The 16,666-nt window shown below is 48.6% G+C and overlaps 1 protein-coding gene across 1 annotated transcript; it reads right to left on the bottom strand.

Moving 5' to 3' along the window:
* Nucleotides 1-444: 444 nt before the first annotated feature.
* Nucleotides 445-15,996, bottom strand: MPL (MPL proto-oncogene, thrombopoietin receptor). Its single transcript, XM_041738929.1, has 12 exons — nt 15,918-15,996; nt 15,637-15,769; nt 15,164-15,342; nt 14,360-14,658; nt 13,805-13,967; nt 13,432-13,558; nt 7,305-7,483; nt 7,008-7,150; nt 4,599-4,758; nt 4,264-4,360; nt 2,129-2,216; nt 445-1,921 (listed from the first exon to the last, which is right to left on the bottom strand). The coding sequence occupies exons 1-12, from the start codon at nt 15,994-15,996 to the stop codon at nt 1,526-1,528; spliced, it is 2,043 nt and encodes a 680-aa protein (XP_041594863.1). The 3' UTR covers nt 445-1,525.
* Nucleotides 15,997-16,666: the final 670 nt, after the last annotated feature.

The following is a 16,666-nucleotide window of genomic DNA, read 5'->3' as shown; positions in this document are numbered from 1 at the left end:
CTCTCTTAGAGTGGCTTTCTGCAGATCTAGTAACCACACTCCCCCCTTGCCCCTTGCTCCCTACAGGTGGTACAGTTCCCAGCTGTTGTTAGCCCTAGGGTACGGCACTATTCCTTGACGGTTTTCCTAAGTCCTGCCTCATCTTTATAAATACACCCTTTATTAGACTCTCATCAAGATGCTCAGTTTGAGTGTGCCATCTATTTCTGCCAAGACCCTGATTAAAATAGTGGGTATGCTTAGTAGCCCGTAAAAAAAAAAAAAATTTATTTTCGAGTTTGAATGAATCATGAGAATCCATAACCAGAATGGCCTAAGCACACTTTTAATAAAGATTTTATTTATTTATCTGAAAGAGAGAGAGATAACATGGGGGGGGGGGTGGATGGGGGAGTGAGGAGCAGAGGGAGAAGGAGAAGCAGACTGCCCGCTGAGCAAGGAGCCTGATCCCAGGACCCTGAGATCATGACCTGAGCCAGAGGCAGACACTTAACTGACTGAACCACCCAGGTGCCCCTGGCCTAAGCACATTTACTGCTGCGAATGAATGGCTTAGAGAATGAGGGAGCTTAGCATGGGGTCAAGGTGGCACTGTCCAGAAAGATTTCCTTCATTTAAGAAACATTTATGAAAAAAAAAAAAAAAAAGAAAGAAACATTTATGGAAGGCCTACTCTCCTGCACCAAGCACTGCTCTAGGTGCTGGGGGGAAAGAGACAAATAAATCACGGCGCTGTGGCCCTCAAGGAGCTCACATCTAGTAGTAGGAGGCAGACACATAAACAATTCCTTGCAGAAAGCATCACAGGTACAGTAGTAGAAGTCAAGGCTGGAGGTAAGAACTTTGGAATGGCCAGCTTACAGGAAAGAGAATGGACTCTTGAGGAGCTATGATAATTAAGGGGTGGGAGAGATGCCAGGATAAGAGAACAGGAAGGAATAATTACAATAGTTCAGATATAAACATACTATGTTCTAGGCACTGTGCTCTACTTAGATCAGCTCATTGTCCTCTTCACAACTCTGCGGGGCTCTGGCATTATCTCTGTGTTACAGTGAGAAAATCAAGGCTCAAAGGTTTTAAATTACATGCCCAAGGTTACACAGCTAGCAAGTAGGTAAGAGAGGAATTGAACCCAGCTCTGACTCAAGAGTTTGTGCTTTTAACTACTCCTATACTCAGAGCCAGGAGAGGTGGTGATATTATGGAAGCCAAGGTAGGAGAGAATTTAAAGGAGAAATGAGCCGTCACCATGACATGCCCAGAGAGACCAAATAAATTGAGGATTGACAAGCCCCTACCGGACATGGCAATTACAGGGTTTAGAGTGAACTGGGCCTGAGTAGTTTCCTTAGCAAAGCAGGAGAACTAACCAAAATTGTCTGAAGAGCAAATGGGAAGTGGGGATGTGGAGATGTCTTCTCAAGGAGTCGAGCATTAGGGAGGAGAGAGAAAGCAGGCGAGTTAGAGGAGCTTAGTCAAATACATGAACCCGGCTTTATGTCAGCAGCAGTACCAAACGTTGTCAGTGTCGGGGAGCCCAACTATGAGGACAGACAGAGGGGGATGGACATGAGGTCTGAGATGTTTGTGTTGTGGGGTTGGGGTGGGTAGGGAGGTTGAAAAAAGAAGTCTGGTGGGTTTGGATCTGTCCAGGGTATGGGGAGAGAGGGGCCTGCCAGCAGCTTAGAGGTAAGTAGGAATGGTTGGCGATGTGAGTGGTGCAGTAGGACCCCGACTCCGCCATGGGTGGGCACACACACAGAGGCATGGTCCCCAGGCAAGAAGGGGGCAAGCCTCGGTAGTCCATCTGGGCCTGGGAGGAGCACAGGGCCACTGGAGTCTTCTCTGAGGACTTGGGTAGAATTTCAAGGGGGCTGGGTTCTACTTCCTCAAAGGCATCTGAGACTGCAGCCTTGGGCTGGGAGAGATGGGGGGGAAAGGAGTCTGGATTAGAGCAGGTGTGGTGGGGGCAAGACCTGGACTGTGCAGGAAGGAGGGTTAGCTGGGGGCAGGGCCCAGGGATGGTATGCTGGTGGGGCAAGGGCCTTGGAAAAGTGGGCAGTGGGGCAAGGATCCAACTCTAGGCAGGGCTGGGAGTGGGGAGTAGCAAAGGGAACACACTCACCGGACTCAGCGCTGCAGCATCCCTAAGGTACTGGCCTAGGACCCGGTGCAGGTCTGGAAGTGAGGGCCACAGGGCATGCTTCAGGCTCCTTGGGGAGAAGGAAGAGGAGACTGAGTCACAGGGATGAATGGAGAGGGAAGGGGAGACCACTGAGCTGGGGGTGAGTGAGGCCGAGGTCAGGGAGTAAGGCTTGGGGAAGCAAGAGTCAAGGCAATAAGTGAGATAAGATAGAGGGGCGCTGGTGAAAGGGAGGGGAAGGGGGGTCAGTGGTGGGAACGTGCAAAAAATAGCCCTGCTTCAGGGCCTTTGCACTTGCAAAGGAGCACTCTGCTCCTCTTGATTTGTCATCCCATGTCATTTAGGTCTTTGCTCAACTGCCATCCTGAGGGAGAAGCCTTCCCTGACTGCCATGTCTAAAACAGTACCACCTCCCTTCCCTGTCACTATTTCCTGCTCTGCTTTATTTTTCTTTTTCAGCACTTATTGACTCGTATGCTTATTGTATACACATTAGATTATCATACATGTTTGTGTTTGTCTCACTCCACGAGCATATAAACTCCATGAGAACACAGAGTTTGTTTGCTGAGTCCTATATCTCTAGGGGATAGATAGCACACTTGTCTGGCTCATAGTAGGTGCTCAAGAAATTAGTTGAATGGGTGAATGAAGAGAACCAGGGGGGGTGCTTATTACTAAGTTACTGGGGTAGGTGGTCTCTCTGGGAAGAGGATAGATTAAGGTAAATTGGGGAACCTGCATTTCTTTAGGCTCATATTTCCACATTGGAAAGACTTTCGCTGAATAACATTTCAGGCTTCTTTTGCGACCTCACTCACATTTTCCAGGGGAGGAGTGATTTATCTGGCAAGTTGGGGTCAGGAAGCTGAGTTTGCCTGATTCAGCAGCATCTCCCAGCTGTTTTGTTGGATCTGACTACCTGCACAGAGGCGACAATCCGGTCTGCTCATACAGATGAGTGAATTAAAAATTCAAAGAAAGACACATTCAAGGAGAGATGAGAGCATAGAGGAGGGACATCTGACCTAGTCTAGGGTCACCGAGAGAGGCTGCCTGAAGGAGCTGCCTTCTGAGACGAGTCTTCAAGAACCAAGAGATGTTACCAGCAGAAGGACTGAGGTGGTGTGGATTCCATCATCATATTTGTTTGTTATATTTTGCTTTTCTATCCTTCTGTTTATAACTTCCCATGACATTTCTCTTCAGCTTTTGTCTTCCCACATAAGCAAGTCATTAGCAACATTTATTTAAGGGTGTGCTATTTGGCAGGCACTGGGCTGAGGATCTAAAGATGACCAAGTAAGGTATAGAGAAGATATATAAAGAAATAAACACTGCAAAATGCTACTGGTACTGTGACAGATGTCTGTACTGTGACACAAAGAGAGTAGCCAATAGGGGAAGGTTTAGGAAGGTTTCTAGGAGCTGGTGGAGAAAGTTATTTAAAGATAAAGGGGTATTAGTCATCCAGGGAGGATGTCCCTGGCAGTGAGAAGCAAAACCACTTGACTTATGGAGGAAATCACCAACAGTTTGGCAAGGCTGATGCACAGGGTGGGAGGAGGTGGAAAGGCTGGCAAGGGCCAGATTTTACAGAGCCTTGCTTGTCATTCCAGAGCCTGGATTCTATCCTAGGGAGCAAGTAATGAGGCTTAAGGAGGGGAGTGCAAGTTCATGTGGATTTGAGATTATTTGGGTGGCTGTGGGAGGCTAGATTGGAGGGAGAAGAGGGTCTGTTTCAGTAGCCTGACAGTGTCTGTAGGGCTAGAAAAAGAGGACCACCGTTTGAGCGAGGTTTAGGAGGTGGGATGACCAGACCAGGCCAGACTGGATAAAGGGGAGGGAGGTGCCTAGTGTTCGGGTTTACGTGATGGGTGGGCAGCAGCCCTGTTACTGAGATGGGGAGTCAGGAGGTGGGGTTGCTGGAGGTGTCCGGTATAGCGGCACGTTAGAGTGTAAGGAGGCGTGCGACTCCTAGGGGAGGCGTGCACGAAGTGGCTGAAGCCACAGGTGTGGACATGTGGTCCTCGGTCCTTGGTCCTTGGCAGAGTGTAACCCTGGGATGCTCGTTTAGAGGCCTCCCACCCCTGTCCCCTGAGTGACCGGGGAGGTACCTGTAGAGCGCAGGGAACTGCCACCTCAGCAGCAGCAGGCCCAGGAGGGCGCTGACGACCAGCACCACGAGCAGAGCGGTCAGCAAGGTGATCCAGGCTAAGGGACAAAACCAGTCAGATCTCTGCGGCCCTGGGCCGAAGCCCCGCCCCCGGCCCCTCAGGCCCCGCCCCCGGCATCACAGGCCCCGCCCCGGCCCCTCAGACCCCGCCCCCGGCACCACAGGGGGGCCTCAGACCCCGCCCCAGCCCAGCCCAGGCCCGCATGTCCCGCCCCCAGCCCCAGGCCCCGCCCCTCGCGCAGCCGCAGAGCGCCCGGCGCCCCGCGCGGCCCTCACCGGTCTCGGAGGTGGTGTCCACGCTCACTGGGTCTGACCAGGCGCTCCAGGGGCCTTGGTAGGTGGGGCCGTGGAGCCTGGCGCGCAGCTGTAAGCGGTAGCGGGAGCGCGGGCGCAGCTCCAGGGTGTCTCCCTGGGCCCCGAGAGGCGGCTCCAGCACCTGCGCGGGGGTGGGGGGGGAGCGAGGCGATGGGCAGGCTCGGGCGGCGGGGCCTCGGCAGCCTGGCATCAGTCCTACCGCCCTGAATCTCCGGGGATCCCCGCTCCCCAAAGGGCCTCCCAGGCAAAATACATGCATCCCTGCGGAAACTTGGGAGACGGAGCCGCCTAGCCCTCCCGAGCCCCGAGAGGAACGCGCCCGACACACCGACCTCACCTGCACCGAGAACTAACTACTCCTCCTGACACAAGTGCACCCAGCACTGACCAGGTCCCGCGGGCATCCCGCCAGAAGTGCTCTCCAGGATCCGGGTCAGGCGACGGGAAACCCCGGGCACATTTAGATGCTCAGGGCCACATAGACTGTTCACATGCATCACATACAAGTAACATGCATCCAGCGGCGGATGCCAGGTGCTCAGGATACAGGGACAGATTCCAAGCAGAGGGAACAAGCGTCGTGTGGACAAGCAGGGAGACGAGCAAACATAACTGTAGGGGATGTCAAGCCCTGTGCTAGGCATCGGGACAGAGCATAAATGAAACATGGTTTCTCACAAGTCTAATGAGGAAGACATGCAAACCCGTAAATAATTACGAGTAATTAGTGCAATAATGGTGATGCAAGTAAGGGAGAATGGGAGCATGAAGAGGCATGTCATGCTGCCTGAGTTGCTTGCTTGGGGTTACAGAGTAGTTCAGGAACCCGCTAAGCGGGTGGATGGGCAGGCTGGGTGCTCAAAGATGAGCTAGGACAGCGGTAGTAGGGATCTGAGGACTGTTAGTACAATAACCTCAACTTCCGTGTTAATAAATGGAGGGATAAGGGAAAAGAAGGAAGAGCCAAGGGTGATTCCAGGGTAAGTGGTCAGGGAATAAGTAAGTTTGAGGAAGACATACTATATGGTTCCATTTTATTAAGTTCAACAACAGTCAAAACTTATCAATGATACAGTGAGACTAGACTAGTGGTTACCTTGGGGTATGTGTGTGGCCGAAAGGGGCAGGAGGAGCTTCTGGGGTGCTAGAAATAACCTATATCTTGATCTGGGCAATGGTTAAATGGGTGTATACATGTACCAATTGATCAATTGTATATTTAAGATCTATGTATTTTACTGAATGTAACTTATACCCCTATAAAAAGGTAAAATAGAGCAGCCCAGGTGGCTCAGCGGTTTAGCACCGCCTTTGGCCTGGGGTGTGATCCTGGGGACCTGGGATCGAGTCCCATGTTGGGCTTCCTCCGTGGAGCCTGTTTCTCCCTCTGCCTGTGTCTCTCATGAATGAATAAATAAATAAAATCTTTTTTAAAAAAAGGTAAAATAAACTTGGGGAGGAGCAGGAGTTTAGTTTTGGATATACTGGATTGCAATGCCCCAGGGGCCTTTTGTGCAGAGCTGTCTGGTAAGAAGTTGTAATACATGCGGTTAGTGAGAATAAAAGTAGAGAAAGTAATATTTTTCTTTTTTTTTTTTTTTATTTATGATAGTCACAGAGAGAGAGAGAGGCAGAGACACAGGCGGAGGGAGAAGCAGGCTCCATGCACCGGGAGCCTGATGTGGGATTCGATCCCGGGTCTCCAGGATCTCGTCCTGGGCCAAAGGCAGGCGCCAAACCGCTGCACCACCCAGGGATCCCGAGAAAGTAATATTTAACTAAGTTATATTGAGTACCTTCTATCTGCCAGGCAGTATGCTAGATATTTATACATTTAATTTTTACTAATAACTCTGGAAGATAGGTAGTTGTATCTCCATTTCACCAATGACAAAAGTGAGACTTCCAAAGTTCAGGTAATTTACTTAGGGCATAGAAGTTCCTTTCCATATGGGTGTTGGAATGGTGTGTGATGGTTAATGCATAGTCATTAAAACTATAAGCAGTTACATAGGGTGAGCATATATATTTATCTAGAAAAGAGTCTAGAATGGGGCTATAGGAAGCATAACATATTCAGGAAGGGTGGAAAAGGAGGAGCTAGGAAAGAGTGAGGAGGTTCAGCCAGAGAAGTAGTTGAGAATCAGGAGACTGGTATCCCAAAGGCAAAGGGAGCAGAAAACTTTAAATGGGAGTAGTCAGCAGTGTCAAATGCCAAGGACAGGTTAAGATACCAGCTGAATCAGATAAACATAGATATACAAACCCAGATACAGGTACATGGATGCCCTCACTCTTGATAACAGATCCAATGAAACTCAGGAATACCCTGTATAGTGAGATCTGTGGGCATTTTTTCCTTGGTCATACCTTCCAGTCTTGATGGCCTTCTCCTGTGTATCGGAGCTGATAGCAGGTCTCTTGGGCTCCCCAGGATGATGGGTGTTGCCATTCCAATTCCAGCTGCCCACTGGAGACCTCCCTCCATTGCAAGTTTGGAGTGGGGATGAGCACTACGGGGATGCCAGCAGGGACTGGCCTAAGCCCTTTTGTGCATGAGATATCGTGCCACCAGGGCCATGGGTCAGAAGTGGTGATCCTGGGGCATGGGGTCAGGGGCGGTAGGGGCAGAAAATGTGTGGGAGGAGAAGGGAAGCAAGTTCTTACCAGCCTGGTGGATCCAGAAAGGGGAGCCCAGGTAGCTGTGAACAGCACCCTGGGCTGTGGTCACCTCCACAAGGATGTGAATAATGCTGTCGTTTCGTGACTTGAAGTGGCAGCGGGAGAACCGGGAGGGTTGTAATCCTGGATTTTTCTCCTCTTCACACTTCTCCCAAATGGGATCCCTAAGAATCATCCCCATGGAGTCATTGAACCAGACCTACCTCTATACTAATCCTGATAAATCCCATCCCACGGGATATGGCCTGTAGGGATTATAATCTAAATCTTCCCTTGGATGAGCTTCCAAAGCTTTCTGTCTTCCTGCCTTGATGTTTTTGTTTTCGGAAGTTGACTTTGGTGTCCAGCCTCTTCCCCTTAAGGAAAGAGCTAAATGATTCATGAAAATAGCCTGGGCCCTAGAGTTCAGGTCTTGGCTTATTGGTGTACTACTCTGGTAAATGATTTATCTCTGCTCCCATTTCCTCATCTGTAAAATGGGTTAATAATCCTTACTTCACAGGATTGTTTCAAAGAGCCTTCATCTTTCTGGTGGAAAGATCATGTTTTTCATCTCGTACAGTAGGCCTGTTAGTCACCTCTCTATGTTCTACTATTAGATGATTACAATAGCCTCCCAACTGGCTCTTCTGCCTTTGTTTTCACCACTCCCTTGTGGAGTTTGTTCTCCACAGAGCCACCTGAATTTGCTTCCAAAACGTTGATTTGAGGATGTCCAGAAGATATCCCCAACCTGTCCATTTGTTTGAACCTTTCCCACTACCACATTCAATGAACCACCTCGATCTCTGGCCTGGATTAAGGCAAACGTCTAACTGGTGGCTCTCCTTCTACCTTTACTTCTTCATCATTTCACAGAGAAACATACCTTTTTAAAAGGAAAGTCATATTACATCACTCTTCTGTTTGAAATCCTTCGGTGGCTCCCTGTCCCCCCTTGAATGAAAGCCAAACTCCATGCCAGGGCCCACAGGACTCCATATGATTTAGTTCCTCCCTGCCTGGCCATTCATATCTCCTATAATGCTTCTTTTTAAAAAAAATTTAATTCAAATGGCAAACATATAGTATAACATCTAGTTCATCTCCTATAATTCTTTTTTTTTTTTAAGATTTTATTTATTCATGAGAGACAGAGAGAGAGAGACAGAGACACAGGCAGAGGGAGAAGTAGGCTCCATGCAGGAAGCCCGATGCGGGACTCGATTCCGGGACCTGGGATCAACCCCTGAACCAAAGGCAGACACTCAAGTGCTGAGCCACCCAGGCGTCCCCATCTCCTATAATTCTTAACACCAGTGTGCCACCCTTCATCTACATGGGCTGCCTTGCTATTCTACAGATGTGCCCCGAACACCGCGTTTGCACTTCACCTTGCCCTGGATTGCTCTGACTCTAGATCTCCATGTGACTCATTCTTTTTATGCCATTTAGGCCTCCACTCCCTGTCTGCTCCTTGGTGAGGCTTTCTCTGACCACACAATCTAAATTAGCACCCATCCCCCATACTCTCACTTAGTCTCTGTCATATAACCTGTTCCGTGGTCTCTTTACTTCTTTTTTAGCCCTCCCTTCCTCTCCCGCCAACTATAATGGAAGCCCCAACAATATGGAAACTTTTTGTTTTATTTGGCACTCTACAGTGTGGCACATAGCCACCCTCAATAATTATTTATTGAACAAATGAATCATGTCTCCTTCCTGATTATAATTCCTAAATGGCTAGCCATTACTAAAATTATTTACTAATGAATTTATGTATTTACTTCTTTATTCAACAGATAGTTGATCCATGTGCCAGGCACTGTGCTAGGCCCTATGAATATATAGAGGAATAATCAAGGAGCTCTCATTCCAGTGGGAATGGTAGAAAAACAGACAGATGGTATTTTTCTGTGGTGTGTACAGCCTGGTTTGAGGGGTATCAAGGAGGAAAAAAACCCCTTTATTTAAAAAAAAAGACTATTCATTCATGAGAGACATAGAGAGAGGCAGAGACATAGGCAGAGGGAGAAGCAGATTCTTCAGAGGAAGCCTGATGCAGGACTCAGTCCCAGGATGCTGGGATCACACCCTGAGCCAAAGGCAGATGCTCAACCACTGAGCCACCCAGGCGTCCCATCAAGGAGGACAATCTAACCCAGATGGGGAGGGTCAGAGAATACTTCCTGGACAAGGCAGTGCTTGGACTGAGTTTTGGACTATAAATAGGATAGGCAAAGGGGATAAACAGGCATCCCAGGCACATGCTTGTGCACAGATAAGAGATACGGTGCTTTGGGGGAAATTCTAAGTGGTACAGAATGCTCTTAGCTTAGAGGGCCTAGTGGTGAGTGGTAAGTGGCAGAGGGCAGACTAAGGTCATGGATGGCCTTATGACTTTTTTTTTTTTTAAGATTTTATTTATTTATTAGAGAGAGAGGAGAGAGAGAGAGAGGCAGAGGGAGAAGCAGGCTTCATCATGCAGGGAACCTGACATGGGACTTGATCCCGGGCCTCCAGGATCACGCCCCGGGCTGAAGGCGGCACTAAACCTCTAAGCCACCGGGGCTGACCCCTTATGACTTTTTTAAGGAGCTTGAACTTGTCTTGGAGTAATTATGGATTGTAGTAATGTAGTAATATGTAACAATTTAAGGATTAAACAGAAACTTGTCAAAATTAGCATTGTACTTTGGGAAGGTCACTGTCACCACACTTTGTAGGAAAGAATGTGTGAGGACAGACTAGAAGCAGGGAAATCCAATAGGACACTTTTATGGTCTCCACGTATGAAGTGATGAGGACCAGAAACAGGGTGGTGGCAAGGAGGGTGGAGGAAAAGAGATGGATTCAAGGGATACTGAAGAGGTAGAGATGACAAGACTGTTTCTGATTGGACCTGGAGGGTGGGGGAAAAAGCAGAAGTCCAGGGTGACTTTCATGTTTCAGGCCCAGAAAACTGAGTTGATGGAGGACAAAAGGAAGAGGAGCAGGTTTGGGTAAAAAAAATGGTGATGTCAGTTTTGCTTCCCTTTAATCCATTCATGACACCTCTAGACTGTGGAAATCTGTGCAGTTATTAAAAAGAATCAGTTACATCTTTTTGCAATGGGCTCCAAGACACATTTTTAAGGAAAAAAAGTAAGTTGGCAAGCCATATATATAATGTGATCCAATTTATACTGAAAATTAAATGTTATGTATAGATATGTGTAAGTACATAGAAAAACTGCAAGAATACATTAAAACTGTTAATGGCGGTTTCTTCATGCTTTATTAATTTAGCAATTTTTGCTGAGTAACTGCTAAGTTCTAGGCGCTGTGGTAGGTGAGAATACATTAATGAGTAAAAGCAGACATTGACTTTGCCCTTAGGGATCATGTATAGTCAAGATCAGCTTTTCTCAGGGCGCCTGGGTGGCTCAGTTGGTTAAACATCTGCCTTTGGCTCAGGTCATGATCCTGGAGTCCTGGGATCGAGCCCCACTTTGGGCTCCTTGCTCAGCGGGGAGCCAGCTGCTCCCTCTGCCCTTCACTCCACCTGTGCTCTCTCTCTCGCTCATTCTCTTTCTCTCTCAAATAAATGAGTGAAATTTTAAAAATAAACAATAAAAAATAAAGATCATCCTTTTTCAACTGGAGTCCTGAGACAGAATGATATTATCAGTTAAATAATCACATACAGTATAAATGTAAAATTGTAACTATGATAAGTACTTAGGAAGGAGAGGTATGTGGTACAATCAGGTGCTATTGGACCTGATGAAGAAGACCAGGAGCCAGTTCCCTGAGGAGGTGACATTTGAGTTGAGATATGAAGGATAAGTACAAGTTAGGACAGGAGGGCTGGGTAGACAGCATGTATAAAGACCTGGAGGTGGGAGACAATGTGGCAGGTAGAAGAAATAAAGAGTTGTAGAGAAGAAAAGACAGCATGGTGTAAGAGGAAGCTGAAGGCATTCGTAGGGGTTGAGTCTTTTAAGTACTCTATGAGGCCACAATAGGGTTCTTCTTCTTCTTCTTTTTTTGAATTCCAAGATCAGTGGGGAGTTATTGAAGATTTTTAAGCAGAGACTGTTGTGTTGTTCATTTTTACACTTTAAAAGATAACTCTGGCTCCTATGTGGAGAATGATTTGGAGGATTTAAGAGGTGATCAGTTAATAAGTCTTCTCAGTAGCCCAAGTGAGACATCACGATGGCTCCTACTAGGGGAATGGCAATGCTGAACAAAAGTGGACAGATTCTGGAGATATTTAGTAGGTAAAGCCAACAAGATTTGGTTTTAACTTTCTTACACCATACACAAAAATAAATTCAAAATGGATGACAGACAGTACTCCATCAAAATCCTAGAGGAGGACATAGGCAGCAACCTCTTTGACCTTGGCTGTAGCAACTTCTTACTAGACATGTGGCTGTAGGCAGGGAAAGAAAAATAAAAATGAACTATTGGGACTTCATCAAGATGAAAAGCTTCTGCGCAGTGATGGAAACAATCAACAAAACTAAAAGGGAGCCTAACTGGCGGGGTGCTGGGTGGCTCAGTGGTTGAGCATCTGCCTTCACCTCAGAAGGAATCCTGGGATCCTGGGATGAGTTCCACATCCGACCCCCCACAGGGAGCCTGCTTCTCCATCTGCCTATGTCTCTGCCTCTCTCTCTGTGTCTCATGAATAAATAAATAAAGTCTTAAAAAATAAATAAGAGGCAGCTTCCAAAATGGGAGAAGATATTTGCAAATGACATATCTGATAAAGGGTTAGAATCCAAAAATCTATAAAGAACTTAACAAATTCAACACCCAAAGAACAAATAGGCCAGTTAAGAAATGGACAGAAGACATAAACATTTTTCCAAAGAAGACATACAGATGGCTTACAGGCACATGAAAAGATGCTCAAAATCACTCATCATCAGGGAAATACAAATCAAAACCACAATGAGAAAAAAACAAACAAACACCACAATGAGCTACCACCTAACACCTGTCAGAATGGCTAAAATTATCAACACAAGAAACAACAGGTGTTGGTGAGGATGGGGGGGAGAGGGGAACTCTCACGCTGTTGGCAGGAATGCAAACTGGTGCAGCCACTCTAGAAAACAGTACCGAGGTTCCTTGAAAAGTTAAAAATAGAACCACCCTATGACCCAGCAATTGCACTACTAGTTATTTACCCAAAGGATACAAAAATACGGATTCGAAGGGATACATGTACCCGATGTTCATAGCAGCATTATCAATAGTAGCCAAACTATGGAAAGAACTCAAATGTCCATTGACTGATGAATGGATAAAGAAGATGTGGGATATATATATCAGAAAGAACAAAATCTTGCCATTGGCAATGATATAGATGGAGCTAGAGTGTATTATGGTATGCTAAGTGAAATAAGTAAGTCAGAGAAAGACAAATACCATATGATTTCACTCATGTGGAATTTAAGAAATAAAACAGATGAACATATGGGAAGAAAAAAAGAGAGGGAAACAAACCATATGAATCTCTTAATGAGAGAGTACAAACTAAGGGTTGATGGAGGGAGGTTGGCAGGGGATGAGCTAGATGGGTGATGAGCATCAAGGAGGGTATTGTGATGAACACTGGGTGTTGTAAGTGATGAATCGCTAAATTCTACTTCTGAACCCAGTAGTACACTATAGGTTAACTATCTAGAATTTAAATAAAAATCTGAAAAACACAAACTTGGTTTTAGATTGAGTGTGGGGGGAGTGACAGATCAGTGAGGTGCTTGGTGGTAATTCTTGAAGGTGAAATCTTAATTGGATTTGCTGGTGGAGGGGTTCAGTATGCATTTGAGTATGGGAAGGCCATTCAAAGTTTAACAAAGGTCACTCTGTCAGCAGCATGAGGGATAAACTGCAGGTGAATGAGAATGTAGGTTGTTGCAGTGGTTTAGGTGCTATGATTAAATCTGGGCTAAACCCAGGCCAATGGGGATGGAGAGAGGCTGAGAAGGTAAAATACCTATTGGAGGATGAGAGCATGGAGGCCAGTTGGTCTGGGGACAAGGGAGGGGAGTGAAGAGGACCAAGAGCAATCTCTCCCCTTCTGCGTGATCGTGCCTCTCTCCCATGACGTCCCAATCAGCAGTTCAGCTCTCACCTGTGTCCGGGGCAGCACCGTGCCCTGCTGTGATAGAAGAAGCCTCGGGAGCTAGCGTGGTCCCGTTGCTGCCACTGACAGGTAACATTCTTCAGGTTCAAGGTAAAACACTGCAGTCCGATTTCCACTGAGTTAACAGAAGGAAGTCCCATTAGGGCCAACACGTTCCCACTCTCCAGATCATCTTTAGCCACATAACTGGGAATATTTACCCCCCTTCTTTGTTCTCTCCCCGAATATGGTTCACTCTGTCCAGTGGCAAGTTTGAAGTCATCAGGAAGTACCACAGTTCCTAGAGCTTCCATATCCAGTCCACACCTCTTAGAGATCTTTTCTATCGCCTCCCCATCTTCCCACTCTTGTGTTGACTCACCTGCATCTCCAGGCAGGTCCACGGTTGCAGGGAGGGACCAGGATCCCCAGGAGCCATGGAGGGAGACCCCATCGGGTTGGCTGCGCAGCTGGAGCCAGTAGGATTTACCCGGCTGGAGCCCCGAGATGAGACAACTTCCGCTCCTCACTGTTAGAGATGAAGCCTTGGGAGAAGAATCCCAGCCTCAGAATCTAGGTCTGCCTCAACTGAGACAGCCTCCATCTCTTATATTTGAAGCCCCACAGCATACCTGTGGAGAGATGCCCAGTTCCTCACTGGATAGATATGCACACAGACTAGGGGCCAGGTGAGTGGGTTTCAGGTGGTGTTCAGAGCTTTCTAGGGAAATTACCATTAACTCAAAGGCCTGAAACACTCAATTCTGTTGGTGTGAACGACCCAATGTGGGAGATTCCTAAATCGATATGGCTCCCAAGCCCATACTAACTCCCCAAGCACCAGCCCAGTCTGGAATCCCCAAAGTATAGCCTTCCCTTTCTTGGGGCAAAATCTGGGGGAGGATGTAGAAGGTGGGGTAGAAGAAGGCTAGGATACTTCTCTAGTTGGAAAGGTCTGCTCTGGTCCGTCCTGTTGGGGCATCATGGGCTGAGCACATGGAGGCTGGTGCAGAGCTGGGTCTGGGTTCAGTCTCTGCAGAACTGGACAGCAGGTTTCTTTGGGCAGCAGCTGCATGACTGTGGGACCAGTGGAACTCCTGGGATCCTTGGGGCCATAGCGGAGTTCATGCCTCAGGAAATCACTGATTTCGGGAGCTGGGGCCTCCCAGCTGATCTGAAGTTCCCCTGGCTGGCTCCCGCCCGAAGCCTTAATGATATCTGGGGGAGCTGGCAGGCCTGAGGGGCAAGACAGGGTACGTGAGAACTCTCTGAGTGCCACAGTTGATAGTTCAACCCATGGACTGTAGGGAGGGGAGCTGGAAGCTGGCTGGGACAGCCCGTGGATTCTAGATCACAGGCCATTGATCTCTTGGAGGCCAGGGCAAGGAGGTTCCTTGGCCTGTTCTCCTTTCCTCATCAGAACAGTGACCCCACTGCAGGTTTGTTAGCCTCAGTGCCCTCATCTCTGTGTCCTTGTCACCTAGCACGGTAGGTGTTCTGTAACCGTTGAATGAGGAAACGAACAGGTTAACGATGGGGGGTGGGGCACAAGTTGTCTCTGGTATGAAATGAAGTCCAGCTCTGGTTGCCAAGAATGATACGGGGGTCCTGAAGGAGCTCTGGTGGTCTGCTAATGAAGGGCATCCACATTGCCCTCAAAGGGCACAAACCAGGCTGATCCTAGGAGCTGGACTGAGGGCAGCAGAGAGAGGGGCCAGGGTGACAGGAGGGTGGCCCTTACCCACACTGTCCACATAGAGTACCCGCTGGGTCAGAGTCTGGTTCAGAAACACGTTCTTCACCCACAGGTGCAGGGGGAAGAAGAGGCGAACTTCCTCCTGGGCTGGAAACTGACACACGTATCGGGTTCCAAAGGGGAGCACACTCTGGGAGCTCAGAGGGCAGGTGCGGGGCTTCTCCCTGTGGGCGTAGGAGGATTCTGCTCTGCCTCCATGGCCACCTTGACAGGCTCCAGCCACCCAGGTCTGGGCCCAAGCCCAGCTTCTATTTCCCTTACTGTCACTTTTCTACTCAGTGCCTGGGACAGGTGGGGTTGGGGGGCATGGGGGGCTGGGGCTGGGGCTAGCCAAAGCACATCTGTTCAGTGGCTACTGAGGGCATGTGGTCCTCTATAGGGCCAGAGACGGGGGAGCTACAGGAGCCGGGGTAAATGCAGGGCGGATCCAGGGGCCTGTGGCACAGCCCAGCACGTACTCTGGGTAAGCATACAGCAGCTGGTATGTTCCATTGGGCGCTGCCTCTTCCTCATCCCAGAAGCAAGTGAGGTCCTCAAATGTTCGAGAGAAACAGTTCAGAGGCTCTGAATCCGAGGCCAGCAAGGAGGCACCTGAGGAACAGCTGGGGAGTTGGGCTCTGGTCCTCCCAGGCGTGTTTATGGGCAAGAATAAGGGACTGCTGGGCGCCTCCTACCTTGCACCCCTCCCAGGGCTCCCTCTTCCTGGTAATAGGTGATCTCCACCCTCCATACACCTCACCTTGGCTGGTGACTTGTGCCAGGTTTTGGGGGGCCAGGAGGAGGCAGGAGGTAACCACCAAGAGGGCCCAGGAGGGCATCTTCTCCGGCACTGTATGCCTGCCTTAGCCCATCCTCCCCTCAGGAAGCCGGGCCCCAATCCCCTCCCAGGCCAGCCCCTCAGGTTCCTGTCAGATACAGCCCCACGTCCTGTCCCTGTCCCTGCCCCTGTGGGGCCCGTCCAGACCACACTGGGGCCAGGGGCCAGGGGAGGGGGAGTGGGAGTGGGCAGGAGCATAGGAGGGATTCGAAAGAGAAGATATAGGCCTTTGAGTGCCGGAGGGAGATGGGGGTTACATTTCTGACCATGTCCCAGAAGGAGATGGAGCCTCTGGGTGCGTCTCTGTCAACTATTCCAGAAGAGTGTAGTATCCACAAGAAGAGCAACATTTACTGAGCATTTACTATGCTGCTCTGTGTCCAGGACTTTATTGCCTCAGCTCATCCTCACACTAGTCGTATTTCCATTATGGAGACGAGGAAACTGAGATGCAGAGAAGTTGAAAGATTTGCCCAAGATCACAGACCTACTGACAGGTAAAGCGCAGGAGGTCAAGCTTCAGAACCCAAGTGCTCACCAGCGACGCCTTAGCCGCTGGAAGGTGTAGTCCTTCGAGAAACGAGGGCCTCACAACCATGACAAGATGGTGGCTACTTCCAGTTTAATGCGTTTGATAACTTGGTGCACAAACACGTTCTCCCCGGAACCGG

The sequence above is a fragment of the Vulpes lagopus genome, chromosome 23 (assembly GCF_018345385.1).
Source record: "Vulpes lagopus strain Blue_001 chromosome 23, ASM1834538v1, whole genome shotgun sequence".
NCBI classification, from domain to species: domain Eukaryota; kingdom Metazoa; phylum Chordata; class Mammalia; order Carnivora; family Canidae; genus Vulpes; species Vulpes lagopus.
The sequence above is the reverse complement of the archived record's forward strand: the minus strand, read 5'-3'. Positions and strand labels throughout refer to the sequence as shown.

Bases quoted from the DNA above. Each gene is read 5' to 3' on its own strand.
- MPL (XM_041738929.1), bottom strand. From the start codon at position 15,996: ATGCCCTCCTGGGCCCTCTTGGTGGTTACCTCCTGCCTCCTCCTGGCC. The intron at 15,770-15,917 runs GTGAGGTGTATG...GCTGTTCCTCAG, and splicing joins GGCACAAGTCACCAGCCAAG to GTGCCTCCTTGCTGGCCTCG. The intron at 2,217-4,263 runs GTACCTCCCCGG...CTTCTCCCCAAG, and splicing joins CAGTTCCCTGCGCTCTACAG to GAGCCTGAAGCATGCCCTGT.